The sequence below is a fragment of the Oryctolagus cuniculus genome, chromosome 5 (assembly GCF_964237555.1).
Source record: "Oryctolagus cuniculus chromosome 5, mOryCun1.1, whole genome shotgun sequence".
Taxonomy (NCBI): Eukaryota; Metazoa; Chordata; class Mammalia; order Lagomorpha; family Leporidae; genus Oryctolagus; species Oryctolagus cuniculus.
This window is the reverse complement of record NC_091436.1, coordinates 39,984,549-40,001,279: the sequence shown is the minus strand read 5'-3', so window position 1 is coordinate 40,001,279 and position 16,731 is coordinate 39,984,549. Positions and strand designations below refer to the sequence as shown.

The window sequence follows — 16,731 nt, the reverse complement described above, 5'->3', positions numbered from 1 at the left end:
TCTTCCATCTGCTGGTTCACTCCCCAATTGGCTGCAATGGCTGGATCTGCACCCATCAAGAGCCAAGAGTTTCTTCTGGGTATCCCACTCAGGTGCAGGAGCCCAAGGACTTGGAAATCTATTGCATCCCCAGGCCACAGCAGAGATCTGGATCGGAAGTGGAGCAGCCGGGATTCAAACTGGTGCCCATATGAAATGCTGGCACTGCAGACGGTGGCTTTACCTGCTATGCCACAGCGCCGACCCCTCAGATCTAATTTCTTTTGGATTCTTTCTTATGTGTCTAACTATAACAGGAGATCATATAAAATCATAAAAGTACAGGTACTAAAAAATGCCATCAGCTACATTGTTAATTATTTTAGAATATCAAATGGAAGTCAGCTGGAAGAAACCAAAGCAGGTTTGCCTGTCATGGAAGACAGCAGGTGACTCCGTGCATATGCAAACAGATATTTTGCAAATTGTTCCACGCTGCACTAAAAGAGTTTCACATTATTTCATCCTTCTACAGGGGACACTTTATCTCTTTTCTCTACATGTCTCCTTTTCTGTGACACTATTTCACACGCCTCACTAAACCAGATCCTTTGGTTTAAGTGGCAATTTTTTGAAACCTCAGAATGAATAAATATTTCAGATTTTCTGAGCTCCACAAAAGCTAGAGTCACAGGCTGACGATGATAGAAAATTGTGAAGCCGGTCAGCAGCATTTGATGTTGTAAGGCAATGGGTTGGCTGCAAAAGTTTGAAAAAGTATTCATACACCTCCAAATATCATTAAGACATAGCCCTTTCCCTGTTTGTTCAGCTATAGGCTGGGGTTGGCAAGGTGGTGGGAAAGATGGAGGGAGTTTGGGTTTGATATGGTATATATGGGAGCTCCTGGTGCTACTTCACTTTTTGCTTTGTAAGTTTGAAGCTATTCTGAAATAAAACAGTTTTTGAAAATCACTTGGAAAGTTTAGTCTCACAAACAGAGCTTTGGAGTTACACATGTGGGTTGAGATTCAGACTGGACATTTTGTCAATGCTAATATATTTGTTTTTTCTCTATTTGAAGGAAATCATCTTTGCATTTCAGTATTCCGTTAGGAAGCTTGAGGAGGGCCAAGTCTTGGATAGAACTAAAATCACTGTTCACAAATTCCTTGAGAAAAAAAATGGTTTATTCCAGGAATATCTGTTTGTTTGTTTGTTTTGTTTTTTTGTTTTGTTTTGTTTTGTTTTGTTTTTGACAGGCAGAGTGGACAGTGAGAGACAGAGACAGAGAGAAAGGTCTTCCTTTTGCCGTTGGTTCACCCTCCAATGGCCGCCGCGGCCGGCGCGCTGCGGCCCGCGCACCGCACTGATCCGATGGCAGGAGCCAGGAGCCAGGAGCCAGGTGCTTTTCCTGGTCTCCCATGGGGTGCAGGGCCCAAGCACCTGGGCCATCCTCCACTGCACTCCCTGGCCACAGCAGAGGGCTGGCCTGGAAGAGGGGCAACCGGGACAGAATCCGGTGTCCCGACCGGGACTAGAACCCGGTGTGCCGGCGCCGCAAGGCGGAGGATTAGCCTAGTGAGCCGCGGTGCAGGCCCGGAATATCTGTTATTGACAGCATTCAAGTTTCACTTGATTTTTAAACTCAGGCTGGTCTGTCGTGTGCAGACGTGCAAGAAGGAGACGGGCAGGTGATGCTGGGAGCTGCTCAGGCTATAAAATACCCACGGAGGTGTCAGTGGAGACAACAAACATCTAGTTAGTTTCAGATTCCCACAGAGATGCCTGGTCCCTTGCTCCCAGGGGAGCAGATGGGTGAAGGACTTCTGTTTACAGCTCCCTACCTCTGTGTGCACTCTGACAGGGCATAGAGAAACTTGACTTTTAATTCACCCCATGTTTCATAAAGTCTGGCTGATCTCCTGGATGCAGACTGCAATGCCAGTGAAGCTAAAACAGGCCTTCCTAATTCAGTTTCAAAGCAGTCTACCTATGCTGGTTATAAAGTTTACGATTCAAACTCCTTGAACTATGGGAGGTGCTTTTATTGAAGCAAAGCCATCCATTGTCTCCTTTAAAAGTTTATTTGCAGAACATTTTCATGTTACCAGCTAGTTATGAAATAGTCTGAGTTTATAGACTACACATACTGTTTAATGTATAATTTGAAGTTAATGAAAATGTATCAGTGGTTTCACTGTGCTTTCTTATCCAATTATAAGAGCTTTTAAACCAATAGGAAGGGTTAGCTAAGTTACTTGAAGGATTCATTGAATAAAGCCCGGATACCAAACCCTGGCCCTTGACTCTAGCAAACCCTGGGAGGCAGCGTGGATGGCTCAAGTACTTAGAATCCTGACACCCACATGGGAGGGCTGGCATGTGTTCCCAGTTCCCAGATTCAGCTCAGTCCAGTTCCTGCCATTGTGGCCATTTGGGAGTGAAGAGTAAAGCAGTGGATGGAGACTCTCATTCTGTCCGGTATCTCTGTGTCTCTAGTAAATAAACAAAATTTAAACTATTAGTTTGAAAGTTCTTTATCCTCAGCGAGGATCAATATTATTAGATTACACTTGATTGTTGTTTTCTAGGTAGTTTTCTAAAGTTCTTGAAAAGATATTGAGAGGCTTGAAAAGAAGAAATCAAGGACATCAGCGAATTAAAAGCAATTTTGCTCGTGACTATAGGAGACCTTCTAATGACCTTGGGTTGTTTATTTGCCAGAATATAAATGTCTAAGTAATTGGTAATTGGTCCTATCTACCTGAAGCTTCTCACATTTTTAAAAGTGGTGGAAAATTCTTTTATATAACTTCTCAACAAGATATCAGATATCCAATTTACTAAACTCCTTATGATTTATGTGGATATTTTGCTAATGTGCAATCTCAGCCTCTGAGGATGAAAAAAAAATGCAGTGATAAGATGTAGCACGTGAGAACGTGGGATTTAGGTAGCTTCCAAGGGATAGGTTAACTGGCTTGATTTAATCATTTCACGATGTATGTATGTATGTGTATATATATATATTTTAAAAGATTTATTTATTTGAAAGACAGAGTTACAGAGAGAGGTAGAGACAGAGAGAGAGGTCTTCCATCCACTGGTTCACTCCCCAGATGGCCGCAACTGCCGGAGCTGAGCCGGTCCGAAACCAGGAGCCAGGAGCTTCTTCTGGGTCTCCCACGTGGGTGCAGGGGCTCAAGGACTTAGGCCACCTTGTACTGCTTTCCCAGGCCATAACAGAGAGCTGGATCAGAAGTGGAGCAGCCGGGACTAGAACTGGTGCTCATATGGGATGCCGGTGCTTCAGACCAGGGCGTTAACCCGCTATACCACAGCACTGGCCCCTGTATGTATATATCTAATACCACATTGTTTTGATAAATGCATGCAACTATTATTCACCGACTAGAAAAATAGAACATGCTGGAAGTTGACAGAATCCTAGCAGCCTCTTCTTGAGGGATTGAGTGTTGACTGTGATCTTAACTGGCTGATGGGATCCTCTAGTGTGTGCTCATTCTCTTCCAGGATTTCAGAAATCTCAATGGGGATTGCTGAACCAGGACACATCACAGCAGCAACTCCCCCAGCTCACTTGATAGAAAAATGTGACTGTCCCCCGGGCTATTCTGGCTTGTCCTGTGAGGTAAGCTCCTCCCACTGACCTGCTCCACCTTAGTTTGTTCAGGAGCCAAATGGAAGTACCTGTGGAATCACCAACTGTGGCAATTAGTTTTACCTTCATGCACACTCTTACCCTTTTTTATTCGGTCTTTCCTTGTAGTGTGGTGCACAGTAGCAAGAGGATGGTGTCAGTGTTAGCTCCCTGTACCACATCACAGCTCAACAAATTTAGTAAAGATTTGTAAAAATAAGAACAGTCAGGAAATAATGAAATTTACACAAGGCTCATTCATTATAACTGATCTGTTTTATTGGCAGCATTTCCGAGCTGTTAAAAGACGTTTAAACTCCAGTGGCCATAGAATATATCACATTTTCAAAGTGTTGTTGAAATACACATGACAAAACTTATGCACTAAATAGTAGACTGTTCCTGCAACACAGTTTTCTCAGAAGAACATACACCTATTCCAACAGTGTTACAGTCATTCCATCCTTGCATTTTCAAAACTGTTTTTGTTAAAAACAAAGTTTCTGGGGTATACCTTTGATTAGCATCAGAATCAGCCAAGTTTCTCGACCTTTATCTTCTGAGAGTTTATTTAATTTCTACATACATTGTCTATTAGTAAGAACAGCATGGTATGCAGAAAATAGATTGGATAAGAAACTGGCCTGAACTTGAATATGGCTAAGATCATGCACAAGTTACTAAATCTCTTAGAGATTCAGCTGGTAAAACCCAAGTCGTTCAGTGGCTGCCGCCAAATCTGCCCCTGCCTGAAGACTCCCTTGTCTAAAGCCAGGCTTGGCAGGACCTCCAGAATCTGCCCTAGCCTCACAGCTGATTCTTTGTCATAAGTCAGACAGGTTGATACCCATGGCATCATGGCATCATGGGCATCTAATACCAGTTAGATGTTACTAATATCCACCCCACCTGCAGCCTACAAATGTTATGAAGACTGAATGAGTTATATACCCGAAATGCTTATCACAGGGTCTGGTATGTAGTCAGTGGTACAGTGGTTAATATTAATATTAATGTTAATTAATTATTATAATGTTAAATTTAATGCAGATATTATTAATATAATACATGGTTATATATCCATCCATCAACTTATTTATAATTGTATGCAGCTTATTTTGTAAATACAGTTTGGGGTGCTGCATTAATGAGGCATATGATAACACCAAGTCAGAACTGAGTTATGTTATGAATATCAAGTCTAAACTTCCTAAGAGATGGCAAGAAATAATAAAAAAGAAAAAAGAATTTGGTGAATACTATCTGGCTGTACCATGTGGACAGGGTACTTGCTCTGCTTGATGCTGAACCTTGGGTTTTTGCCTATAGAATCATCTGAGGATTATTTAAAATAAAAATATATATGGAAAACCTCGTTGTAGACCCAAGCATGATTCATTTCAGTTAACATCACAGAGAATTCCTTTTCAGAGAACAAATTCATAAGATAACTACAAATCTAAGGCATTCTAGGAAAAATCCCATAGCCATTTTCATGACTGCTCTGAAGATAATATTCAATTGAATGTATCCATTTTGAACAATAAAGAATAAAATAATCTCATTATTAAAACATAACTCATACTTACATACCAATAGGTAATATATATATTGCATTTGTGTGAACATGTTAAATATGCTAATGTCCCAATGAATGTGAAAGATTAAAAGATAAAGGACAGAGAGCAAGATTTTAACATGATCTTACATTGGAGTCCCAGAGTTTGATTTCCAGCTCTGTCTCCTAATACCAGCTTCCTCCTGATGCACAATGTGGCAGGCAATAGTGATGGGTCAAGTAATTGGGGCCCTGTCAACCATTGGATTGCATTCCCAGATCTCAGCTTTGGCCCCAGTACAATGCCACCTGTTGTGGACATTTGGGGAGTAAACCTGTGAAGGGGGATACTCTCTTTGTCTCGCTCTCTCTCTCTTTCTCTCTCTCCCTCTCTCCCTCTCCCCCCCTTCCTCCCTCCCTCTTTCTGTCTCTGAAACTCTCAAATTAATTGCTTATAAAAAGATAAAGGACAGGCAAAACTTGAGATTATTTTAGATGAGAACGAATTGTATAATCCCACAAACTTTATGACTGCACTGCTGAGTGAGTGAGTGACCTTGATCTGTCCCCTTAATTGCTGTAGACCTTAGTTATTATATAGGCATCCAATTTCTGAAACGACAGCTTGTGATTTGAAGTTCTAAAATTCTCTGACACTGCAGTATTATTTGGCTGCAGAAGATATTCACTTCGTTGTCAACGTTGACCTTTACATACCTTGAACAGAAAGCTAGTACAGCTGTATTTTTCTGTGTTTATTTAAAATGATAGTGTTCGCTTATGAACAAAATATTATTAAAATAGCAAATTACTTTAATGCAGTTTACCTTTTAGTCCAGGTTTTAGATGTTAAATACTCTTCCTATTGTGACTGATAGACTTTTCATATCATATGTTCTAAAAATGTACCTCCCTATTAATTTTCCATCATTATATGAAAATAAAAATTGGTTCAAAAAAGCAAACGGTAAATGAAGAAAATTCTCAAAATCTAGGGATATACATAAACTATCGTCTGCATTAGTGGCTTCACTTATATCCTCTGTATTTCACTTAAGCTCCTATTTGCAGACAATAATTACAGTAATATCTTAGAGGAGAGATTATGGAGACAAAGACTTATCTCTCATAATAAGATACCTGAGGTGTTCTCTACAACCCATTACCTCTAATCCATTATACATCTTATTTATAATTCATCTTGATTCTAAAGTGTAATTACCCGAGCATAAAATCTAATCATCAAAGCAAGAGCTAAGGACAGTTTTGAAATAATACATCCCATTCCAGTAACATATGCTTTGGGCCATGAATACACAAAGCAATTCCTTCACAATATTTTCACCAAATGTATCATATTCTGGAGACATGTGCATCTACAGACTATACACTTGTTTTTACCCAGAATGTGGTGACAATTAAACATTGATTGCCAGTAAAAGTAGTCTTTCTGAAAGACATGTAACCTTAGTGTATTGCCTGTAGTGATAAGGCATTGGTGACTTCTAATAAGAAGCACTATTTCCGCACCAGATTTGTGCTACTGGAGGCATCAGGTTTTTATATTTAGCCCGTTGTTCACCTTGGGTTAGGTTTAGGTTATTACCAAAACTCTTCTAAAGGTAGTGTAGGTTGCATGAAGATACCAGTCGCGTTTGTGACTTTATTTCTTAGAAATGGAAAATATTCAGCATTGATGGCATGATTTTCTGCAATAATATGGAAATCAGAAATCTGATGATTTCTGGTTCATGTTCTCATAGCTCAGCTTTTTCTCCCCACCCTTCTCATTTTTTAATAGAGCCTGGTGTCCATTGGATCCCACTCAGCAGCTGTCACTTGTGATTATTAAAACTAATTTTTCAAACCCCCAAACAAGTCATAACTATTAACAATTCATAAAACCCAAAAGGCACAATGTGGAAATAAGGGCGTCTCCTTACATATGGGTAGCTCTTGATGCAACCTTTAACACTTCAGCAGCACATGGCAATTTTGTTTCCCAACACTGCGCAGTCATGGTTGCCTTTACTTCTACTTTATCCTCAGCACCCCTATATAAACATGATCTAGAATAGAGGTAGCTATGTTGATTCATCGTATGTCAAGCATTAAATATACATCATCTCAGCTGATCCTCGCAACAACCTTTGAAAAAACAAAGCTCACCATTGATCAACTGCTTGATGCATCTTGCATAATCTGAAACACATGTCCTGATACAGTAGCAGCAGTGTCATTCAGGATAATTTATGAACTGCATTTGATAGATGAGGACATTGAGGCCCAGTTCATGATCACACAGCTAGACAGTAGCAGAACTGAAATGTGAACCCTAATATCTCTATTTCTAAAGCTTAGATAATCTTGACATTCAAAAATTATGCTGTACAAAATCCTTATTATTCAGATAAGAGAATGGAGGGACACAATATTCAAAACCTGCCCAAAGTCACATATAATGGTAGAACACGAATTAAGCTCAAGTTCATCAAAACCCAAGAAAAGATGGAAGATAAGAGTGTTTTTATTGGCTCCAGAGCAAGTATATATTTTAGTTGCTAAATTCTGAGAAAAGGGGGGAAGGCATTGTACAGCTGTCCATCTGGACATGTTGGCTCTCTATTATCTTTATTTCATTCCATTCTCTCTGAAGGCATTTTTGTGTGAATGTAATTCTCACTTTTTGACGATATCCTATATTATGACAATAAATGAAAGATGGAAGGAGAGCAGGGGAAAATTTAGCTATGAATAATTTCAGCACATGTGAAGAGAACTTTGGAAAAGGTTGAGTGACATATAAAAAGGGAATAAGATGAGCTCAGGCAAGTGTATATTTGTTTTTCTTTTAATTCTCTATTTTGTTCCAGAAGGAGTTTTATCTGGGACTAAAAAAAGTAACTTTTCTGTTCTCAACTCAGGCTTGAGTATTCTCAAGAATTTTGCTCTTGTAGCCCACTCAAAGGAGAAACGTCTGATACTGAACAGCTCAAAAAATTAGAAAAGATAGGAAGAATAAGTAGAGAACCCAGAAAAGGAGGGCTCCAAGAGGAATGAATAGATCCCACTGTTTAAGGAAACATGTTTTGAGTTTCTAATCTTTGCATTGGGGAAGAGTCTTTTTGCCAACTTTCAGAAACTTAATCCATCAGGAAATAAAATACATCTGAAATGTTAGAACTGAAAGAAAATTTAGAAGTCAGCTAAGTTAAAGCATCTGTCCATTTATGGGATGAGAAAACTGTGTGTCTCAAAGACAATAAGTAACTTGGCTTTATCTCAGATGAAACTCCCTGTAAAATCAAAATTTTTCAATTCATTCATGCTGTAGTGCCCTTTTAGAAGCATCCATGCAGAGAAGGAGGGTTGTGCCAGCGATTCTCATCCCTGACTGCTTATTAAATCCTCCCTGGATTTAAAACAAACCCTGGCCCCACTCTCCACCAATTAAATTGGAATCTCTAGGGTGAAGCTAAGTGTCACTGTTTTTAAAAGCACTCCAGATTTGCCTGAGATTGGCAAGGAAATGTTCTAGAAGATCCTACCCAGAATTCAACTTGAAGCTCAGGCCATAAATTCCCACTAGTAGGTGCTTCTCCTTATTTCTGTCTCTTCCTTTCTTTATTCTTTCCAGGAAAGTAATAGAAAATATGACTTGTGCCTTACAGTAAACTTCAACTTAGTGCACATTTCAGTCTATAACTGAGCTTCATGTGATTCTTCAATGAAGAGTACTGTTTCTTAACTTTGTTCTAGGACTTGTTTTGAACTTTCATTTGAGAAATAGGAAGGAGCTAGGAACTTTCTCTCAATTTGTGGGATTTTTACACACAACACAAAGTCACACACACACCACCAAGCAAATTTATGAATAAAATAACATTTTATCCAACAGTCAGCATGCTAACAAATTGGAACAACCTGTACGGTAAGCCACTGTTAAATACACCTTGCAGTATTTCTCCAGTTATACTTAAATGAATTCTGCAACCATAACTTTCAGATCTAATCCAGTAAAAATGGCAAAAAATGAAACTTCATTTTAAATAATTGAAATGAACCTGGTTAAAATATATGATTGTGTCCACCATAAAATAAATGAAATTCTAAATATATTTTGAATGCTATTCTTGTTTTGTTTTTCTCAGCTTGCTCAAAGCTACGATGTTATTAAATCTTATTAGAATTTCTTATGGGCTCTAATAAAAACAGAGAGGCTCTTAATTAAGTGCTTAATTGAGCTGTTTTGGCATCATTCAGATCAAAATAAACAAAGAGAGTACTTATTCTCTTTCTAAGGAACTTCCTTGCTAAGCTCTGGACCACCTGGGCTAGAACTGAAAGGGTGTGGAAGCTCTGAGAAGTTCCTAATCCAATATTTTCTTCCTGCTTAGTCAGTAAATCACTTTTCTTCAAAAACGGGAGCAAGATTTTTTTTTCCATCTCAAAAAGTTTACTTTTATTTTGGAGGACTTTTATTATCTTCTAAGCTTCTAAACGTGGAGCAAGACTATGGGCAGAAACTCCAGTGACTATGGATTTGACACATCCCTAAAATCCCCCTACTCTCTAACCAGCAGGTGTCTCACTCAGCCAGTGCTCCCATGCAGCTTGAACGCACTGGAGCAAATTTTTAAGTGAAAAAAAAAAAAAAATCCTCCTTAGCCAAGGTTGTAAAACAGTTCCTCTAGTAATCTTCAGTGGGATCTGAGAAACTGACTCTATCTCTTGCTCATAAATCAAACAATATCTGATAAATGTGGCAGCTTTGCCTAGCAAGAGGGCTGAGCTGGAACACAAGCCTGTTCTCACCCCCTTGAAGGAAGCCATGGCCTGCCTTCAAGAAAACCAGATGTTTTTCTGATACATTTACATAAAAATTCAAATGAAGATGAAGGTCTGGATTTTTGCATATGTCAGCTTCACCAGCAGTTTTTGTTTGGTCTACAGACATTTATTGCAAAATGAAAAATTTTTAAAAATCAGGAAAGATAAACTTTATTGATGGCCTCATAGTCCCAAAACATGTACAGCTTTGATTATTTTGAATTTCTTACACTTATAGCCTACATTATATTTACATATATGTGATAGATCCATGACACATTTTTTTATTTTTTAATCTTTTTGCTGAATTTCATTGGGCATCTGCTATATATCCTCCAAGCACAGTAGAAGCATATTTTAGGTTGTCAAGGACACGTCAAGGTTGTCATGTAATTCTCTCACTAGTCCATCTGACAGTATTATTCAAAAACAAACCTCTTTCTCAGGAAAAAAAAAGAAAGAAAAGAAAAAGGTTATTGAAAGCTTTTTCAAGAGAAGAGCTATATGTGCAAATGAAAGCATTCCCTGGCTAAGGTCTGATTACACAGATGCTGCCTGCCTGCTCACCTCAGGGACCAGGCAGAAATACACATTGGGTATCAAACTAGCGCTGGTGTAGGTAAGTGATGTTGCCCCAAATTCAGGTGAGGTAAAGAATTCTGTCATTTCAAAAACTGAAAACTGATGTTGCTAAAACTAGATATCCAACCTGACTGTCCTAATTGGCTTCCTTTTCTTTCAGACATGCTTGCCAGGATTTTATCGACTGCGTTCTCAACCAGGTGGCCGCACCCCTGGTCCAACCCTGGGCACCTGTGTTCCATGTCAGTGTAATGGACATAGCAGCCTGTGTGACCCAGAAACCTCCATATGCCAGGTAGGCACCTGAGCCTTCTGCGAACTAGGTCCCTGTGCTCATTTCTCTACAATGCTGGCATGCAGAGGCCAGCTAGCCTGCAGGGAACATAATTGTGTGTGTGTGTGTGTGTGTGTGTGTGAAGAAAAACATGGAGGTGCGAGACACACACCATGTCCTACATTTTAAAAGGTAATGACAAAATGATTACTAGAAAGTCCGCTGCTTGTGTCAATGGAATATTAAGAGTATCCTGGAAAAGCATCATAGGATAAAATTGTTTTTAAAATGACATGCAATGATTTTTTTTTCTTGGTTAGAAACAACAATAAGCTTTTGATAAGAAAATTGCAAGTTATAGAAAAGTATTAAGCAAAAAATTTAAAGTCATTCAAAATTCAATATAGGTGTATTCTCATAATTTTATGCATGTACAAAGTACTTGAAAAAGTTAGTGGAAAATATGCATTATCTTTTAATTCCATTTTTCATGAACTCTTTAAAGTACTCCTATGCAAATAAGATTTTTCTAACTCCACAGGTGTAGTTTTACATTCTGCCTTTTACATTTAATACTTGTTATGAACATACTGTATTGTTAGATATTCTGTAAAATCTTTACAACCTTTGGCTGATGTTCCATAATTCATTCATTTCCCATTGAACTGAGGCTAATTGACTCATTTCCCTGTAGAATTGAGGCTGCACTTATCTCTGTTCTTGCTAGCTTCTGTACCCTCTCCTGTCACCATCTGTCTTGGAACATTCAGGATGCTTCATGCTTTCTGCCATTTTCATTTCAATCACCAGGAGAAATTCAGGTTCCTCATGCCATCGCTTGTCACCCAGATGGTAATCCCCACACGGCTCTGGGCATCTTTGTAACCCCGTCTGCCATCTCTCTTCACCTTCTAGAACCCTTCCGTTGAACTGTCTGGGACTCATGGCCAAACATCAGCCATAGCCTATGTCAGCTCCCCTTTCCCTTCAGGGTCTTCATCTGTTTCTAACACTGCTACTCTGGGGACTCTCTCACATGGCACTCACACTCTCTTTTCCTGAGAAGGAAGTTATGGTAAATGTCCCGGCCCCTTGCTGCCAAGTTTCACATCCTCCTTTTTCCCCCCCGACTGCACCACCTAGTTTTCAATGTCATGGCTCCATCTAACTGCCTAGGACACCTTGCTAACATTACCTACCAATTCTCATCCACCAGTCACTCCTTGAAGGTTTGTACTCTGCATCGTTGCCTTTCTCTCTAGCACTTCTATCATAATTCTCGGGCCATAAAATGAACTCCTCTGTATCCTTACCTATCGGGTTTTTTTTTTTTTTCACCTCTATAGTCTCCATTTTAAGAACCCTATTTGTTGACTACCATCTTGGTTCTCTTAGTGCATGTCTTAATAGTTCAACTTCAGTATTTTCCAATGTGCCGTGGATGCTCACACCTTCTTACTGTTCTTATCTCTTCCCTGCCCTCACTGTATTAACCAGCTTACTAAACATGACCCTTCCTTAGTATCACTGCTTTGTGGCACGCACATCCCTTTGTGCTCCATTACTTTTTTTTGCTCTGCTAACTCCAACACCTGTTGCATCCTCCTCTAAGCTCCACACTTGAACCTTCTCTTCTGAATATGGCTATAGGCAAACAGTGATGCTGTCTAGTTTCACCTTAAGTTTCTGAGCACCATGTCTCAGTGGACCCCTGTGCTGCTCTCAGTCATGACCTTTATGCCAGTCCATTTCCTCTCCCATGGTGCTTAATAACTGTTTCATGTCTTCCTTCATTCCTCAGTCCTAACCTTCTAGTCCCACCCCTTCCTATCCATAATCTCAGTAGGTGATGTTGCTTCTTATTTCGTTGAAAAATTAAAGCCAATTAGAAGAGATGTAACAAGAATTTTCACTGCTTCTTGCACCACCTTTCTGCATCTGTGCCCAATTATTCTCTTTTCTATTACTTTGATAATCTATACTTATTTCTAGAAAAGACCAAGTCTTCCACTTGTGGTCTAGATCCTTCCCCTGTCTTCCACTCAAGGAAATCACTCAACTAATTTCTCCTCCTTCTATATAATCACTCTTTGTTTCTTCGTCCATCTTGAAGACAAAGGTGACCTCTCGTGATTCAACTTGACTTCTAGCTACCACTCCTTTCTTCTCTGTCAGTGAAAAGTCATCTATACTCTCACTATTGTTTCTCTTGGTCTCATTCTCTCCTGGACTACTCAAGTGAGGCTTTCACCATCATCATTATGCTTGAACCAGTGGCTAATATTGACTGACCAGTGTCCATCTGGCTTGATGTATCAGAAGCATTGCCACTGTGATGCCATTCTTGAAAACTTTAATTCAGCTTGCTTCCCAGTCCTTGACAGCAGAGATTTTCAAATTCAAGGGCATCTCCTCTTCCCCCTCATCAGCTGGAAGTCAGCTGGAAATCCACATAGTAGTGTTCCTGGGACTCAATCCTTGGATAGATTTCCTTCTCTAAGGGACTCATCCTCATGAAGTTCTCACCCAGGCAGGTGACTTTCAGAACCTTTGCTGAGATCTACAGTATTTGCCATTATTTTTATAATTTAATTTTAGATTCAAGTCTTTAATCTTTCTGGAATTCACTGTGGCATACAGAGATAATCTTTATTCAAATATGCATTACTGTAAAGAATATTGATAAATATTTCATTTTCTCCTTGATATATCATAGTATGTATAATATATACAAACATATTCTACATTTTAAGATATATCCAAGGATCATCTTTTAGTTACTGTTTCAGTGTTCTGTCTTCTTCCATTTTATAAGATGTTACCATATCTGGTAAAGCAGCATTCTTTATTATTTTGTTTTACTTTCTTAACTAGATGCTCTTATAGATTCTTTCAACTGACATATTTTTAAAGATTTATTTATTTAAAAAACAGAGTTAGAGAGAGAGAGAAAGAGATCTCCAATCCACTGGTTCACTCCGCAAATGGCAACAATGACCAGAGATGGGCAGACCCGAAGCCAGAAACTAGCAACTTCTTCCGGCTCTCTCCCTTGGGTGCAGGGCCCTAAGTACTTGTGCCATCTTCTGCTGCTTTCCCAGGTATATTAGCAGGGAGCTGGATAGGAAATAAAGCAGCCAGGACTTGAACCTGCACCTATATGGGATGGCCAGTGCTGCAGGCAGCGGCTTTACCTGCTATGCCACAGTGCTGGTTCCTCAACTGACATTTTTATTTACTATTTCAATCCTTTTGCCAAAAAAGGTCGCTAAAATTTTTATTGCAATTACCTTTTACCTAATTGTAAAGAAGTCTTATTACATTTTCATTATTCAATTATCCTCCTCAACCTAGAAATATATTTTTCTTTATTCATACACTTTGTCTTAGTATAGATTGTTTTCACATAATTATCTAGAATATGCATTATCATATTAAAATAATTTATATATCTGATGTTTCCATTTCAATGGTAGACGTACATTTTTGATGCAATATAGTAAATTAACTAGCTGATTATTACTGGTGAGTATTAACTGAATATATTTTTCACACATATTTCATGTCCAACTACTTTTATTTTAGATCTGAATTTTTCAATTGTTTTTGTTATTTCATAATTTTATTGGCAAATCATTTCAATTATTTTTGCTTGCCAGAAGTTATACCTGTTATAATAGTTTCATATTTTCGCATTGATTCACTCTTGCAATGCAGGTTAAATATAAGGGTAATGAATTTACTAATTTATTCCTGATTTGAAAATGCATATCTCAAGTCTTTGCTCTAATGTACAATATTGATGGCTCATTTAAGAAAAACATTGGGCTGGCGCCTTAGCTCACTTGGTTAATCCTCCGCGTGCGGCACCAGCATCCCATATGGGTGCCGGTTCTAGTCCCAGTTGCTTCTCTTCCAGTCCAGCTCTCTGCTGTGGCCTAGGAGGGCAGTGGAGGATGGCCCAAGTACTTGGGCCCCTGCACCTGCGTGGGAGACCAGGGAGAAGCACCTGGCTCCTGGCTTCGGATCAGTGCAGCGCCGGCTGTAGCGGCCATTTGGGGAGTGAACCAATGGAAGGAAGACCTTTCTCTCTGTCTCTCTCTCTCACTGTCTATAACTCTACCTGTCAAATAAAAAAAAATATTACTTATCATGTTAAAAAAAGTCTTGGTATTCCAGGATTATTTATTTTTTCTTAAATTTATTTATTTATTTTGAAGGCAGAGCTAGAAAGAGAGAAAGAGACAGAGAGAACTTCCATCTGCTGCTTTACTCTCCAAATGGCCACAATGGCCTGATCTAGACCAGGCTGAAGCCAAGAATCTGGAACTCAATCTGGGTCATCTACATGGGTGGCAGAGGCCCGAGCACTTGGGCAGTCCTCTGCTGCTTTCCCAGGAGCACTAGCAGGGAGCTGGTTCAGAAGTAGAATAACCTATGCTCAGATGGAATTCTAGCGTCACAGGCAATATCTTAACCTCCTGTGCCCCGATGCTGGCTACTATGCTGGCATCCTTCAGTCAGGATAGGATATTGAAATTTATTGAATAATTATTTGTGAAGGATAGGATATAGGTGAAGAAACCTTTAAGAAATAACATGTATAGTTTTTTTCTTTTACTTTAAGCAATGATATATTTTAACTGGGGCCAGCATTGTGGCATAATAGATTAAGCTACTGCATGTGACTGGTATCCCACATAGACACTGGTCCAAATCCCACCTGCTCCAATTCTGAGCCAGCTATATGCTAATTTACCTGGAAAAGCAGCAGATCAGCCAAGTGCTTCGGTGCTACACCCTCATGAAATACCCAGATGGAGCTCCTGGCTCCTGGTTTCAGCGTGGCTCAGCCCCGGCTGTTGGCAGCCATTTCGGGAGTGAACAAATGGATGGAAGATATCTTTCTCTCCCTCTCTGTCTGTCTGCAACTACCTTTCAAGTAAATAAATAAATATTTTGAAAAATGGAGATGTATTGACTAAATGAATAGCTAATACAAACCATCCTTGAATTCTCAAGTTCTTTCTCCATCTGCTTGACTGTAAAATTCAATAGATAATTTAGGGGGAGGGGCCTAATTTAAATGTTCTTCAGTGAGAACTAAATACATGTTTCTTCCTTATGCATTCTGCTATGGCATTTTTAGTAGGGTTATGTTTGCTTCACAGGATTAATTTAGAAGCATTCATAAAGGATACAATTAATTGTACTTTTATTATGATAAAAGTTAGTCCTTTTGTAGGGTCCTCTTTTTGACCAGTTGCCTATTACAGCTATTTCTGTGTCTTCAGAATCCTAAATTCAAGTCTGTTTTCTGAGAAATCCCTGGACAAAGAAAAAAGTAAATAAATGCTTCCATCAAACATACATAGCCTGTGCAGATTGTTATGCTCTGAATTTTTATATTTTCCTTCGGGGGCTTACACCTTTTGAATTTACTCAACTTTGTCTTTGAAAGAGGCCCCTGAGGCAAAGAAGAGGTGGCTATTTTGTGTTGTGATTGAGGAAATGGAAGCATACTGATTCCTGTTCTCTGAATAAAATGGATTCCAGTTTAGCATCATTATCCAGTGCAGGGCCCTCTATCTTGCTATTGTAGCAAGTGTGGGCTGCATAGTCCAACCGCCTTGATTCAAATCCTGGATGCACCCCTTTCTGGCTATGTGAGCTAGTTTCTTTAACCTCACTGGCACCCTCATTTCCTCCTTGATAAAATGAACAAATAATAATGAACATCTTTCAGAATAAAATGAACATAATAATGGTAACTGCTCATAGAGTTTTTGTAGGGATTCAAATACTCCATAAGAGGCCTAGAATGTGAGCTTCCATGGTAAACTC

At 39.2% G+C, this 16,731-nt stretch overlaps 1 protein-coding gene across 2 annotated transcripts in view; it reads left to right on the top strand.

Annotated features, from left to right (window-relative positions):
* The window catches only part of LAMA2 (laminin subunit alpha 2), a 707,630-nt gene that overhangs the window by 463,158 nt on the left and 227,741 nt on the right, over positions 1-16,731 (top strand). For both annotated transcript variants that reach the window (XM_070073612.1, XM_051855341.2), the window contains exons 28-29: positions 3,517-3,634; positions 10,774-10,908. In XM_070073612.1, coding sequence (XP_069929713.1) covers positions 3,517-3,634; positions 10,774-10,908 — 253 coding nt within the window. The remainder of the gene's footprint in view (positions 1-3,516; positions 3,635-10,773; positions 10,909-16,731) is intronic.